Raw genomic sequence first — 15,866 nt, forward strand, 5'->3', positions numbered from 1 at the left:
GCGCACACTGAAGCAATGGCAATCGATCGTGCCGTGAACGCAAGTGCGACACACGTGAACGGAGCCCGCTTACTCGCTCTGAAACCGGGGCTGCAATTTCTGATTGTTTACATGCGAGGGCATTGCCCGCGCGGATGCCGCTTACCTTACACACATTCCAGATGTGTCCCACCTCCCCCCTTCTCCTGTCCTCCGCGGCACACCGCCTTCTCTGCTGCACACCGTAAGTCGCGATGGAGCGCGTAATAGTGCCGCTCTAGGCGCGCTGCCTCTCCTTTTGCCAGGTGCCGCTGCGGCACCCGACGCCGACGTGGTGCGCGAGGAAATGAGGAAATGAGCCAACCGGCAGCAAGCCAACCGTATTTTCAGCGCATGGCTGGCGCATTTGTGCGCGGGGCCGGTCGTGCAAATTTTCGACCGCCAGTTCAGTTTGTTCGCCGACATGGGCTGCGACAGAATCGCAACAATTGCGGAATAATCGACACACAGAGAAATCAGACACAGAGACACTCCGCCCCCCCCCCCCGCCTGATGAATCTCCTCGATCGCGCATCCGCCGAGAGCCTCCATATCGTGCGCGCGGTCGATTCAACAACGCGAATCCTCGCCCTCCGGCGTGTCCATCTCGGAGAAGAGCGGAAGCCACTCGGGACGAGCGACAGCCGTTCTTTCCGATCCCGCGCCGTAACGAACGCCGCCACCTCGGCACGGGCATCCCTCGAGCGAAAAGAGAGTTTGAGGCTCTCTCTCTCTCTCTCTCTCTCTCTAACAGGAGGGTTAATTAACAATAATTAAATTCTAAATTAATCGGCGGGTCGGCGACCGAGTGTTGCGCGACGTGTGCCTGTGCTCGACGGCGGGGAAATATTTCAATAAAAATCATTACATTAGAGGGGGGAGGGGGGGCTAAAGGAGAGCACTAAAACTTTTGCGCACGGAGCGCCGGTTAAGCCGATCCCCCCTGATCGCCGCCGCGAGAATTCGTTAAGGAAGAAGAATGTTGGATGCACTTATCGGTACGCGCGAGGAATTATGGACCCGCCGCGCGCACACAGCGCGTAGCGTCGCGCGCGCGCGCGTGTGCGCGCGCATCTAATGCGCGATGCGCGCAATAGCAAAGGCGCGCGATAGAATGCCATTGTTGCGCGCGCGAGGGGAGCGCGACTATGTAAATCTTCGTTGACGGATTAGCATTTGTTAAGAGCGGGGCCTCAGGAATGCGTCGAGGAGGGGTGGGTGGGAGGAGGGTGATTAACCTACTCGCTTCGTATCGCCCCCTTTTTTTCTGCATGCGTAATAAGTCGCAAGAGTCAATTGCGGTCGCTTGCGTCTTGCGACGGGCTTGTGTCTTCTCTCCTCTCCTCTCCTCTCTCCTCTCCTCCGCTCTCCTCTCTTCTCTCTTTTGGCGCGCCCCACTTGGAATTTTGGCCGCGGCCGGTTATCGCGGCGCGCTGTGCCTCTCCCCCCGCGATCCCTGGCATAATTAGGATCAATCGTAACTCACGAAAATAATTTCCATCAATTGGTAACGCGCACGGTTCGAACGTGTCGCTCGCTTCTTCGCCGAAGGGGCCAATGACCGGGCGCGGAGGAGCCGGGATGTGGCCCGAGAGATACGCAGATGCGTACAGATTAATGAGCCGAAAAGCTCAAGAGATGTGTGACGCTCGTTGCTCAATCAGTCCGACGCGCGACGGAGCGGCCGATCGCGCCCGCGCGCGCACGCGACGCGGCGCTTTTGTATCGCTTCTGCGAGCCTTTCGCAAAATCGCCGCAGAGTATAACGCAAAGGCAACAGGTAGGTGGACTACGAGAGAGAGACTGCGATCTTCCACATCTCCGCCGCGGCGCGGCCGCGCGCGCTCCCGCGACAGATCCGAGGAAAGGAGGCGGCGGCGCGCCTCGGGCGCGCCAAACTCTCCCCGATTTCCATCGCGCGAAATCCGCTCGAAGTCCTCTCGCATACCAGCTGCGCGCGATTTAGCATGCCGCTAATCGCACCTACGAGACGTGATCGTGATCGGTTCCTCGCTCGCTCATCCGCCGGAGTAACGCACGCGGCGCGTTCTTTCGACGGGAAGGGAGCAGCAGCACGTCCTCGACGCGGACGGTCGTTCACCTCTGCCGCCGATCACAGACAGAGCGTAGACCGCGTTTCTTCGTCTGTGTCCCTTACCTCGTGTCCTCGCCGTCATTCCCTCTCGTCTTCCTCTCGCTTCGTCCTTTTCCTCCTCTTCGTCTATTCGAGAAACGGACCCTGCGAGTCATTTCCGCCGCCGTCGCCTCGCTCTTCTCTTCTCTCCTCTCCTCTCCTCTTCTCTTCTCTTCTCTTCTCTTCTCTTCTCTTCTTTTCTCTCCATTTCTGCAGGCGTGCGCGCGTCGTGTGTGACATGATACGGTGGCGCGATGCATTTCTAATTTCCCAGGATGTCGTATTAGTGCATTTACGTGCGCCATCGGCCAGGTTAGAAAGGGGACTTCTCGCAGCAAGGGTTGGAAAGAAAGAGAGAGAGAGAGAGAGAGAGAGAGAGAGAGAGAGAGAGAGGGGGGAGGCTACATGGCCATTTTCTTCATGGCCGGGTCATTCACCTCGCTCATGAACGGTCACACAAAGGACGGAGGCGGTTGCGTTTGCCTCTTCTCATTGTTTCTTTCTCTCTCTCTCTCTCTCTCTCTCTCTCTCTCTTTCTCTCTCTCTTTCCCGACGTTGACCACAAGTGGATTACGACTGATTTTCGTCCCCACCTCTTCTCGCTCCATTTACGCGCCACCGTCGCGAACCGATCATCCGACGCTCGGATCGACCAACGATTATCTCACTGTTGCGCACGCGACATTCGGATCTCTCGCAGTTCTCGGGATTTCAGCCTGATTTTTAATCTCCTCCTCCTCAAGCGACGAATCTCGGCTTCATCGCGTAGAAATAGCGCGACGAGAGAACACCCGCGATTCGTCTTCGTGTCGGATCAACGAAAAGGGATGGGCGGGATTATATTCTTTCCTTGTTGTCTCGGAAACAGGTTTTCCGAGGAAAAGAACCGCCCAGAAAGAGAAACGCCCAGAAAAGATCTAAATGAAAAAGCCCGGCGACGCGATATCGGGCGAGATGTAACGCGAATATTAGCGCGTGCCGATTCACGATCGATCCGCTCGGCGAGCAGCGTCTATTTAATCCTTGCACTTTGCGCCCCGCCGAGCGATCGCCGAGCGAAAGACGACGCGTGGAGCTTGACCACGATGCATCCCGAAGATACGTCGCGAAGGTCAGGCGGTTATCTGAAGGCGCGTGCAGAGTCCTTCGCAGCGAAGCGCGTGAGGATAATCGAGAGGCGCGCTCGTGCTCGCGAGAGCGCGCGTCTCTCGGCGCGGTATCGATATCCCATTTCATTGGCCTGCGCTCTGAATCGAGCAATGACGAGGAGAGAATCGTTACGTTCTCTCTTCTTTCCGGATCAATGACCGAGGAAGCGTCATCCCCGTACGTGCACGCGCGCGAATACGCATTTCGAGCGCATTCGCTCGGCCGCGCAGAGCGGAGAGCAACGCGACGCGAGCACTCTCATCCAAGTACGCGGAAGATTGCGAGTCGCGTGTATCTACGCGATTGTTATCGCGTCGAATGGATTCAATGAAGGCGCGTTAATGCAATTAATTGCACAACTATCGGCCAGCGGAAAGTTACTTGAAGAGTAGCGTCGCTCGCAGCGCAGTCATGTTTTAATTTTGGATCGAAGGTCTCCGCGCGAGAGACGTGTGTTAAGGTGAGAGATGTGTGTTAAGGTAAAAGAGACGGCGCGCGGCGACGTCGTTAGCCGGCGTTTTCCAAGAGTCTAGTTTCAGCAAGTTACGCTTGATAAGAGGGCAGCCCGTTCAAGGCGACGAGAAGGAAGAAGGATAAATCTTGGCCGCACGTGCGAGCGTAATCTCAAGGCGAAAATCAATCAAGGCGAAGATTCAGGCGAAGCGTCAACGCGCGAGCCGCTCTTCGGTTGATATCGTGCCGCGCATTTGCCGTGCGAAGCGCGATTTCCACTACACTATTTTTGTAAGATTCTTATGCTGACGTCGCTCTCTTTCTCGCGCTCGCGCGCGCGCGCGAACGCCGACTGCAAATCCCGTGAGAATTCGACGTTTGTGGACACAAACGGCTCGAGTTTTGGCGAGCCTAAGCGAATCGGCCATTCGCCGGAGACGGATGGTAAACTGAAGCGAACGCGTTACATTCGTGATCCGCGAACGCGCGGCGAAAACGATCCCGCCTGCTGCACGAAGCGAATCCGCGCGCGCGCCCCGGCGAATCAATTTCCGTCGCGAGCGCGATACGTCGCGTAGCCGATTATTCCCGTAAAATCGTACAAACACGCAGCGTGCGCCTGCAGCGTGGAGGGACGACGAGCGGCAACGTGGAATGTTTCGTAATCGGATCTCGTAATTGACGTGGCTAATGAAATTGGAATTATGTTTATCGTTTATTGTTGGGAGAGAACGAGCGGGGAAACATTCACTCTCTCGCGAGCTCGCTCACATTGGACTTTGTAGCCGATTCGAAAAAGTCAACACCGCAGGCCACTAATAATTCTCAGGTCGTTCACACGACAAACCTGCGATATCGGTCATCTTTTTCAAAATAACACCGTCGCGTTATAGCGCATCTTGAAATTTCCCGAAGCCGGGCGGAGTTTTGTCATTCGTCAAAATCGAGCTCGAGTGTTTGCCTTGGAAACCGCCGCCGGTGGAAGCCGGATAACGATAAACCGGCACTCGACGGACTCGAGATTAAAGGTTCTACGCCGAAACACGCACAAGCGCCGTGTATCGAATCGGACGAGTAATAATCTTGCCGTTCAAAGTTTCACCTGTGTGCTCCAAAGATATATCCTCGCGTTGGCAATCTCTCGGCTCGATCTGTTTGCTGATGATCTTAATATCTCGCAAATTATATATATGTATTCGTTAATAGGCGAATGAGCGCGTTGCCTCTTGAAAGCAATAGTTAGGGAAATGATACGTAATAGACGCTAAGCGTCACGATAATGGCGATAATCAAGTCAGATCTACGCGCGCGCGCGCGCGCGCGCGCACGCACGCACGCACGCACGCACGCACGCACGCACGCACGCACGCACATACCATACACACACACACACACACACACACACACACACACACACACACGCTGATAAACGAGGAGAACAGCCGGCGATCGTTCATCCATCTCGACACTTTGTTCCAACTCATTTTGCAGAACTATCCTACGAAGAGAGAGAGAGAGAAGGAAGAAAAAAAAACGTTGACCCAAATATGTTGACGCTTGTATATCACTCGATTTCCATAAAACCTTCATCGCTAAGGCTTAATACGTCTCGCGTCTTGAATAATCTGTTACGGTTTTGCAGTAAATTAATCTTTCTCCTCTCTCTCTCTCTCTCTCTCTCTCTCTCTCTCTCTCTGTCTGTCTTTCGCTGCCGGCAAAAGATACGGAGAGTCGCAGAAAGAAAAGAGAGCGCCGCGTTTTCGCCAGGTATGGCGGGGATGCGTGCATACTCCGCACCGGCCCGGGTACTCAGATATCGTTTGTCCGAATGCGGTTCCCCTTATTTGGACAGGTCGCACTGTACCGGACGAATAAATATGCTCAAATGGGTCAGACGTCGGTTTTACATGCGAGCGGCGCGAAAATTCAACTTCGACTCGAAAATGCAGCTTGCGCTTTACGACGTGTCGGGCCGGGCCGGGCCGGCTCGAGGCGATCTCTCCTCGCCGAAAAGTTTCTTTCTCGCGAGCCGGCGAGAGCCGATGAGAGAGTGACGGATAGATACCGCGCGTCTCTCTGCATTTGCATACGCAATTTGTCGCAATCGTACAACGTAAACGCGCGCGCGCGCGCGCGCGTGTGTATTTCTTTTTCTCTCCCTTCCTTTTATCACTCAACTCGCTCGCGTTCTCTTCTACCGTTTCTCTCGCACGTCTCGTATCGGAGATTGGTGCAAAGGTGAGGTGCAAAGTCTCCTTGCCGAGAGAGAGAGAGAGAGAGAGAGAGAGAGAGAGAGAGAGAGAGAGAGAGAGCGCTCGTTAATGCGTTAATCATCGAGCGAACATCCGAGTCGAGTTGAAGTCTATATCAAATTTCGTCGATCGCGCGCGTATCGTACGTTCGCGACGGCATTACGACGCGTTATTACGGCGCGATTATAGCCGCGGAGAGCCGCGCAATAACTCAGCCGAGAGTCTACGTGTCTGTCTTACAATACATTAATCGGTTAACCCACTGCGGCTTCGTGACTGATTAATTAGACTTTGAACTTTAAGTAACCGTGAGCGCAGAACGGGCAGCGCGGCTATCAGCGGCAGGTACGAGGCGGTCTGACCTCTGAAGTCGACGACCTGCGGAGACGCAGGTGTATCGCGGCGAACGGCTCGATCCCGAATCGAAGTGCCGCCGAGGAAAATTCATCGTGGGAAACGTCGGCATCGCGCGGAACGCGAAGGAACTGAGGAACGATAGACGGCGAAGGAAATGATGAGAGAGTCTCACGGAAAGGGACGACACGAATATGTGTGTCTTGGTCGAATGACTCGCAGGATAGCGGAAAAGCGAATACTATAATTCGCGGCAAATGAAAGCATCATCCGCGCCGAGAGAATTAATCGCTCGGTCGAGTAATTAATTCGATCACGATTTTTAGCAAGCTCCTCTCTTCTAGCAAGAAAAGCGCACGCTGACAATTTCGTTCTTTTGTGCTCCATCGCGGTGCCTCCGTTGGTCGCGCGACACGCGCGACCTCGATTGGCTAATTATTACACGAAATATTAATTACTACACCGATACGGCCGCGCCAAAGAGCGCGGCGCATTTTCTTCGTGATTTCATAATACTTCGTTAGCGGCGCGCGAATATCGCGCGCGTGTATCGGTGAATTAAGAGACGCTCGCGATCGCGTCAAAGCGTTTGCGTAATCACGGCGCTTCATTAAGAGCCTACGAACACTGGCGCGTCGTGGGATGAATGCAGCCGCGATTAAGATTAATTGGGTTTACACGTGATTTTGCGTCGCGCATCGTCGGTATATATCGATGACCGTCCGAAAACTCCGACTCGTCCGCCCGCGCGCACGTCTGACCAAATGACCCCGAGGACTCGATAAAGGCGACACATCGCTGCAAAGTCATCGATCGGCACAATTCATGAATTATGATGCAAGCGGCCGATTATTATCACCGACAGCCCGTTATTCTTTCGCGCGCGCGCGCGCGCTGCACGTATGTCCCTCGCGTGAGCGCCGCCGACGTCGCCGACGCCGCCGACGCCGCCCGCCGGAGTGTAATCTGCCCGAGCGCATCCGGCAGCGAGCGTATTCGCGCGCGTCAGCGCATTTTCGCGCGCGCGGAATAATATTTTCGATCGCGCCGGTAAATCGCTCGTAAGCGAGCGAGCGAGCGAGCGAGCACTTTGGCCGTCGGCAATCGAAAAAACGCACATACGCAATATCCTTCGGACTCGCGTACACGTCACGTACGCGTCGGTTATCTCTCGTCGCTTTATCTCACTTTTACGAACAGATCGTAAAGCGATAGTGCAATTCTCTAAGATATCGCTCACGGTTAAACAAACAGATTTTGTAAAAGAAACACCCGCCTGTATCTGCAATGCCGTGTGCGTCTAGCAGCGAACGACCAAGCTCGCGAGTTCCCCGAGAGCGCGAGTCGCCGGAGCATTCGTGTTCTTCCTTCCTCCTAGGCTTACGATGCCGATCGAGCGAATCATCGTCGGCGACGATGATTCCCCCCTCGAAAGCTCAAGAGTCGGCGTGAGCAGCGTGAGCAGCGAGACATCCCATACGTGCGCGAACGCTAAGACCTGACACGAACGAGCGAACGAGCGAACGAGCCTCAGATTCCTTCGAGAAACATATCCGTGTTTATCGAGACGTCGTTCTCTCGCGTTACCGCAGAGCTGTACTTTCGATCAAGCTAGAGGAGATGGTCGCGAGCAGCGAGAGCTACGGGGCTCTCTCTCTCTCTCTCTCTCTCTTTCTCAGTTGGGCCGAAGGGTGGGAACCGAGAAGAAGGACCAGAGAACCTTGACGAATCCACCTGCTAAAGCCCAAGCAACGAGCGAGCACACTCCCGCAGGAGAAACGGAGGCGAGCTGACGCCAAGAGCCTCCTTCAAACGACGCGATACGCCGCGTCGCGCTGCGCCGCGACGTCTGCGCGACGACCAGCCGCGCTTGTTCACGCCGCCGCCTCCCACCACCCGGTAGTCGGAATAGGACCCCTATGGGGGGCCCATGGTGGGGGATGGACCCCACCAGTACCCCTAAGGCGAGAGGCCTCGTGGTCAGTGGCCAACGAGACACGAGTACGAGGGGTCCGCCTTCGCACCCCCAGCGCGGGTGTCCACCACCCCGGACATGCTCGGAACCCACGCTCTGTCCCCCACCGACTGCTCCCCGATCATCACCGAGCTGTCCCCCACCCTCCGACAACGTCCTCGCTCCTCTCTCTCTCTCTCTTTCTCTCTCTCTCTCTCTGTCCATTCGGACACCTCCTTCCCTCGTGCCAAGGGTCTACCGCGGGGCTGCCGCCTGATGAGTCACTATATAAGACAGGCAAGGACAAGAAGGTGTATGTTAGTACACACTGAATTCTCCCGTAGCTCGCACGGGTTTACAACGTGGCGAGCGGCGGCAAATTTGGCTGCGGCGGTGACCGACTTTTCTCTCTTTCTCTCTCTCTCTCTCTCTCTTTCTTTCTCTCTCCCTCTCCCTCTCTCTCTCTTTCTCCTTCTTTCTCTCTCTCTCTCTCTCTCTCTCTCTGTACCTATCTCTTCTTCTCCCTCCCTTATTCTCTTTCTCACTCTGCCTCACTCCCTCGTCGCTCCTTATGCCCCCTCCTACACACGCACACAGTCGTTTCTTCCTCTCTCATCCTTTCTGTTCTCCCTCCCGCCTCGTCTATTCGTCATCCAAACGTCACTCGTTGTACGTCAGGTAAATCTTCAAATCTTCTGGTGCTCGCTTAGTGATCTCTTTGGTTCTTGGTGTGTCCCTCGTCGCTCATTTCACTCGAAGCATCGGGAGCAGCGGGATCAGATAGAGAGGCACGGAGAGCCTGGAGAATCGTTATCCGCGCGCACAGCCGACGAGAGAGAGAGAGAGAGAGAGAGAGAGAAAGAGAGAGGAGACTAAACTGTGTTTCTTCGCTTCTTTTTGAGATTTTTTTCCTTTTATCGGGAGATTAAGAGAGAAGCGCAACGATAGAGACTTCTCGCGTGGTACCTATATATACAGACGCGTCAAGTGGTAATCGCGAGCCGACAGACACTCGAAGACGCCGCAAGCACTTAGACGCTATATCGAATCGCACGATCGACCGGTAGTCCGCGATCGGTTCGAGATGGTGGTGGAACGCGCTATTCAGAGGATCATGGATGATACGGAAGCTTACAGCCTGCTGGTGTTCATCGTCGTTGTTCTCCTGGCAGTGATATCGTTTCGGTGGATCCAGGAAAATTACTCCTTACCGCCCGGTCCGTACGGATTGCCGATTTTTGGTTACTACCTATTCATGAAGAACGAGATACATCGGCAGTACTACGAGATGATGAAGAAGTACGGCCGGATATTTAGCATCAACTTGGGCAGTCAACGGGTCGTCGTTATCAGCGACCCTCGCTTAATACGCGAGGCGTTTCGACGCGAAGAATTCACCGGCAGACCGCACAGCGAATTCAACAGCATCCTCAGCGGATATGGTGAGTGTTGGGAGCGGTCGCAGCGGAGATTCCGATAATGCGCTTTATCGCGCGCGACTTTAGCACGTTCTCGTATCGCCATCCCCAGCGGGAGGGGAGAGGGTTAAAGCACTCCGCGACTCTGTTCTTTTTCGTCTTTCGCGCGACTCCACGCGACACTCCCGGCCGCCGGACAATTCTTCACTCGCGCGGTCGCGGGATCATCGCCGATCCCCGCCGGCGGCGATAGCAGTTTCTTCCAGTTCGAGGACGCGGTCGCCGCGCGTCCAAGTCCGATGGCGAATTTTTCGGACGCGACGCAGCGACGTGAAGAAGCGCTTCCCCGCCCGGAGGCTTCTTCGTCTTCTTCCGCGATTGCTTCTCACCTCTCTCACCTCTCGCCGAAAGCGTTGCATTTCCGACCGGTCACGGCTGGATCACGTTTCCACGGTTGCTTCTCGGTCAATGCTAACTTGTGCACCGGGCTGTCGCAATCGATCGTCCGCGGCCAGCGATCGGTAGAGCGCGGTAACGTGGAAACGAAACGAGTCCGCGGATGACGCGCGGGCGACGCAACGTACACAAGTTGAGTGCTCGCAGTTCAACATCGGCTCCTCCTTGCTGTTGCAGGCATTATCAATTCCGAGGGTTCCCTGTGGAAGGACCAAAGAAGATTCCTCCACGACAAGCTGAGGAACTTTGGAATGTCGCATATGGGCGGCGCCAAGAAACTCATGGAGATCAGGATCCAGGTAAGTGCCGAGTGTTCGACCGGTGCGATCTTTCTTTCTCTCTTCTTCTCTGTCGGCAGAGTTCTGCTGCACGAAACGCGTGTCTCAAAGTTTCACAGCACTTTCTCACGCTCGAGAGAATCCTCGAAGATTCCGCTCGCGACAACAGAATTAGAGCTCTTCGAGCTCTCGATCGAGCGCGCGATAGTTGAGAATTCTCCTCGTCACTGATAAGGAGAGAAGAAAGAGAGGTCTCTTCACGCGTTGCCGGGGCGATTCGTCGCGCCAGCGCGAGCAGGAGTCCCAGATCGCGAAATAAACGAGACGGTGTTGTTTGAATTTAGCACGAGATCGAGGGCTTCATTCGGGGGTTGGAGCTGCGACAAGGCGCGCCTACGGATTTCTCAGCCGCGCTCAGCATGACGGTCAGCAACGTCATCTGCACGGTCATAATGGGGATGCGCTTCCACCACGGTGACCCGCAGTTCAAGAGGTTCATGGACCTCATCGAGGAGGGCTTCAAGCTCTTCGGCAAGCTCTCGGCGGTCAACTATATACCGGTGATGCGGTACATGCCGTTCGTGCAGGGAGTCCGGAACAAGATCGCGCAGAACCGGAAGGAAATGGCCGATTTCTTCCAACGCATCATCGAGGAGCACAAGGTCACCTTCAACAAAGACAACATCCGCGATCTCGTGGACAGCTACCTGCTCGAGATCGTGCGAGCCAAGAAGGAAGAACGAGAGCTCTTCCAAGGAAAGGATTACGGTGAGTGAGAAGAGCGACATTCGGTCCCGATTTCTCCGAGAGAGTGGACGCCTTTGCTTTTTTCTCAGCGTATTTTGCAAATATCATCAACGATCGCGCGAATAATGAAATAGTAATGATGATGAATAATCAAGTCGGCGTTCACTCGACGTGTTGCGACGAACCGTCGCGAGTCCTCGCCATCATCACCTCCGTCATTGAACGCGTTACCCTTTTCTCTTCCGCAGATCGTCAGATACAGCAAATTTTGGGCGACCTCTTCTCCGCCGGCATGGAGACAATCAAGACTACCGTGGAGTGGGCGGTGATCTTAATGCTGCACAACCCGAGAGCGGCGAAAGCGGTGCAGGAGGAGCTGGACCAGGTGGTCGGCAGAACAAAGATGCCCTCTTTGGACGATCAACCTTACTTGCCGATTACCGAGGCGACGATCTACGAAATTATGCGTAGATCCAGTATTGTACCGCTCGGCACTACGCACGCCACATTACGGTAAATCGGCTTTATCAATATTGATTCTGCCGTGTCCCCGCGGTAAAACTTTCGACGCGAGAATCGTTTTCATCATCAATTCCGATCGGGCCTGTCCTACATGAGCGCCCTTTCCCTTTCCCTTTCTCTACGTGAGCCAAGAGCGGATTTCACAACGAATCCTCCGACCTTCCTTCTCGCGAGGGGCTTCCCCCGCGTCACCGACATGTAGGAACCTCGCACCACGCCATCGTTTTTCGACGATTATTCGGCGAGCAAAAGTGAAAGCAAAGGTCCCCCCTCTCCTGCTGCTTTTCAGCCGAGAGTCGCCTCGTCTTTGGGTCCCGAGTACGCACGACAGGTCAACGACCCCCCCGTCCCCCATACAGACAAAGAAATTCTTTTTCAAATGGACGGGTGTATCGGATCGCGACATATCGAGAACGCTCATTAGGATTGTGTGCATGAAAGCAGAGACCGCTCCGTTAGAAACGCGCGGCACAGCGGCGGTACGATTTCATATTTCTTCGCGGAGAACGCGGCCAGAAAGAGCGTGACGAGCGCGTGTAAAAAGTCGCGTTTAGTATTTGACTTTTCACCGGCGGATTGATATCCGCCGTGTTGGCCGAGCGATGCCGCGATAAACGAGCCCTTGTCTCTCTCTCTCTCTCTCTCTCTCTCTCTCTCTCTCTCTCTCTCTCTCTCTCTCTCTCTCTCTCTCTCTCTCTCTGCTCAGCCAGAAGATGATCCTCGTGACCGAGAATCGGGCCGATTTGAAACTCGCGCGTCGCCGTCTCGCTTTCTCGATCAATCGTTATTATCCGTCGCGATGAGTCGCAACATTCGTCGCATCGCAAGCTCAGCATCGGCCTAATCAGCCACCTCCTCGTTTTGTGTTACAGGGACGTGACGCTAGGCGGCTATCATATACCGGCTGGCTCGCAAGTGGTGCCACTATTATACGCAGTCCACATGAACCCAGAGCTGTGGGACGAGCCGGAGGCTTTCCGCCCGGAACGCTTCCTCACAGCCGAGGGTAAAGTTCACAAGCCAGAATGCTTTATGCCGTTCGGAGTCGGCCGGCGTATGTGTCTGGGAGATGTTTTGGCACGCATGGAGATCTTTCTATTCTTTAGCTCGCTAATGCACAGTTTCGACATGAGGCTGCCTGAAGGCGCTTCGCTGCCCAATCTCCGCGGCAACGTTGGGGTTACAATCACACCAGATCCTTTTAAGGTTTGTATGATCAAAAGAAATTTTGACATACCAGAGTGTGACGCCAACGACATCGCCGTCAGTGGGCCGTTGCGTAACATTGGTAGCCACTAGGCTATCAATGTTTCCAAGTTCGCTTCCATCCTCGCTTCCAGAGCACGGAATAAAAGTTCCTACGGCCGGAGGACGATTAAATATTAAATATTAAAATTCGTGAGTTGACTTTTGAGCGCCCTAATCAGATCCACTGTTTGCCACCCTCATTATATCCAGCAGAGTTTTTTGGTAGTAATTTAATTATCAAAGATCAAATGTAATTCGCAAATTGAATTCGATGCACCCTCTGCTGGATAATTTTTCCTGGAAATTTTGAGAGATGGGGAGAGAGAGAGAGAGAGAGAGAGAGAGAGAGGGCGAGAGAGAGAGAGAGAGAGAGAGAGAAAGAGAGAAAGAGAGAGAGAGAGAGAGAGAGAAGGAGAGAGGGAGTATTTTTGTGAAAATTCTTTGTTTAGCCGTCAAGGCAAACCTTCTTTACACATAGATTAATCCTCCTTCTCCTCCTCTCATTGGCTACGGTAAATACAGTAGATCGTTTCAATATCCGAAGTAGTTTTACATGTGAAAGGAGTTAATGATCCTCCTAAAAAAGAAATTAAAAATTATTGAAAAAATTTTGTTGCTAGAATAAGATGACATAAGCTAAGATTAAGGCGTTAAGAATGAGATTTTCGTTTGTGTTCGTTGCTTGATGTGCCCTTGCCACAATTTTGGTGCGACGAGATAACACAAAAAATGCCATTTCCAATCATTCGCCGATCCCATTGTCCTATTACTAACGACAATGTTCCTCGCTAATTTTAACAATTTTAACATCACATTTACATTTTAAAGGACACACACACACACACACACACACATACATATATATCCATTACCTCACTCACGTCCATTTTTAAATTCACGGGCACGACCTCGCCATACCAGAAGGGTGGCTTCCTTTCGCTGTACCATCGCAGGATTTTCGAAGAAAAATTTTAAGAAAGCAGAAAAAAAAAACAGAAGAAAAAGACAAGAAAATACAAACAGAAAAAAAGAACAAAAGGAAAAATAAAACAAAAGTTCATATTATCGCGGGCATCATCGAGCTATCGCGAGTTTAACAATCGCGGCATCGTTTTTACATTTCATTAAAAATTCCAAAGCATAAGAGCAGGCATCCCTGCCGGGACCATAAAAATAACGAATCATTTTCTTGGCTTCGAGAGTAACTTTCTTAGTTACTCTCGGAGATAAAGAAGAGTTACTCTCGAATAATTAAAGAAAGACGAACGAGTCCTCTTCGGCGACGGCTTAGAGTACAAAAGGAGCCTACGGTTCGGATCGACTCTCCCTATCCTCTCCCATCCTCTCGTCAGCACTTGCTCATTCACTCATTCACTCGCTCATTGAATCATTCAGTTACTCCAACCTCTCGCCCTTGTCTCTACATCCATTCTTCCACGAGTATTTATTTATAACGCACGCAAACGTTACTTTTTACCTGCCCCTCCTCCTCCTCCTCCTCTTCCTCTTCCTCCTCCCACTCTGCTCCCATACTCCTCGCCAGGTATTTATTCACGCTTAGTCATTAGATCGGCGAGATCGGCGCGATCTCGGCGTGTCAAACGGTTTCGACAGCGCGCGTTTCCCGCGACTGATGTCGATCGCAGCCGCGTCGCTTCGTCGCGGCTTTCGGAGACCGATTCTCGCATCGGTAACGGGCGAGATCGGCTCACGACGTCGCCCCGATGTTCGGATACGCGGCATTTGACGAAATCTACGTCACGATTTAGAACGCCGCCGACTCGCCGTAGATCTCCGCGGACGAACGAGGGTGGCGGCTCGATGCACCTCTTTTGTCCACATTAACGTAGTAATAAGACGCCATTAAGACGAGCAGAAAAAAGTAGAAATGGCAGTAAGTTACAAGCGAGAAAAAAAATATATGTATGCGTGTGTGGATTTGTGTGCATATAGATGTTTACTCATCACAGATGACTGTGCATAAGCGTACGTTCGCCATGTGTGTGTGTGTGTGTGTGTGTGTGTGTGTGTGAGCGTATGCGTATGTGTATGCGCGCGCGTGCGCGCGTGTATTTAATGATATATAGCTGGTCGACGAGAGACGAATCGCGTGCCTATCGAGACGAGAAGGCGAGAGAGGACTGCCCTCGCACCCGAGACCACCCGGTTTTGATATCGCCGCGGCGTCAGCGTTTTCTCTAGCGCGCGCGCGCGCGCGCGCACGCGAATGCGGACGTGCTTTTCTAGCGACGCGAGAGCGGGTCGTGGTTCGACATCGGCCGCGATCGGCCAGCACGAAACGGCCGAACCGGACCGGGCCTCTCTCGAGGGGCCTCCTGAGAAAACGATTTTCGTGAAAGTCACCGACAGATTCCGTTGCGACATTCGCCATCCGGCGCGGCGCGACGACGACGAACGCGCGCGCGCGCGCGCGCGGCGACGAGCGTTCGGTAACAACATGGATCATCGATATCGATATCGATCGGGAACACGGCTCGGGTGTGAGTGCGGGTAAAGGCTGTGAATCTAAGACATCCGGGATGCACGGTCGACGATTCATTGTGACGTCGTGCAATCCGATTTCCCAAAGGTATCCCAGGCTGTGCATCCTAGAAGAAGCGAGAGGAGCGCAAGGCGGCGGCGCCGATCCCGTCCGCGAGACGCAGGAGCTCGACGTCTGAGACGTCTGGAAACGGACGTCTGATAAAACGTGCCTTACCTTTTTAGAGCTCAAACAACCGATGATGCGCTTTCGCTCTCGTCACACACGGGATTGACGGCGCGCGCGCGCGCGCGCACGCGCGCGAGCGTCAAGCTCCACCGTTAGAATACCAGGTAGGATCTTGACTGGTCCTGTCGCAACGAGTTGTACCGATTCGAAGT

The 15,866-nt window shown here is 53.7% G+C and overlaps 1 protein-coding gene across 1 annotated transcript; it reads left to right on the forward strand.

Moving 5' to 3' along the window:
- The first annotated feature begins 8,531 nt into the window (after window positions 1–8,531).
- Cyp18a1 (Cytochrome P450 18a1) lies at window positions 8,532–15,508 on the forward strand. Its single transcript, XM_011155864.3, has 5 exons — window positions 8,532–9,756; window positions 10,366–10,487; window positions 10,811–11,234; window positions 11,462–11,726; window positions 12,608–15,508. Exons 1-5 carry the CDS (start codon window positions 9,399–9,401, stop codon window positions 13,032–13,034), a joined length of 1,596 nt encoding a protein of 531 aa, XP_011154166.1. The 5' UTR covers window positions 8,532–9,398; the 3' UTR covers window positions 13,035–15,508.
- The last annotated feature ends 358 nt before the right edge of the window (window positions 15,509–15,866 follow it).

Source organism: Harpegnathos saltator, unplaced genomic scaffold (genome assembly GCF_003227715.2).
Source record: "Harpegnathos saltator strain DR-91 unplaced genomic scaffold, Hsal_v8.6 scaffold794, whole genome shotgun sequence".
NCBI lineage: Eukaryota > Metazoa > Arthropoda > Insecta > Hymenoptera > Formicidae > Harpegnathos > Harpegnathos saltator.

Bases quoted from the DNA above. Each gene is read 5' to 3' on its own strand.
- Cyp18a1 (XM_011155864.3), top strand. From the start codon at position 9,399: ATGGTGGTGGAACGCGCTATTCAGAGGATCATGGATGATACGGAAGCT. The intron at 9,757-10,365 runs GTGAGTGTTGGG...TTGCTGTTGCAG, and splicing joins CAGCATCCTCAGCGGATATG to GCATTATCAATTCCGAGGGT. The intron at 11,235-11,461 runs GTGAGTGAGAAG...TCTCTTCCGCAG, and splicing joins CTTCCAAGGAAAGGATTACG to ATCGTCAGATACAGCAAATT.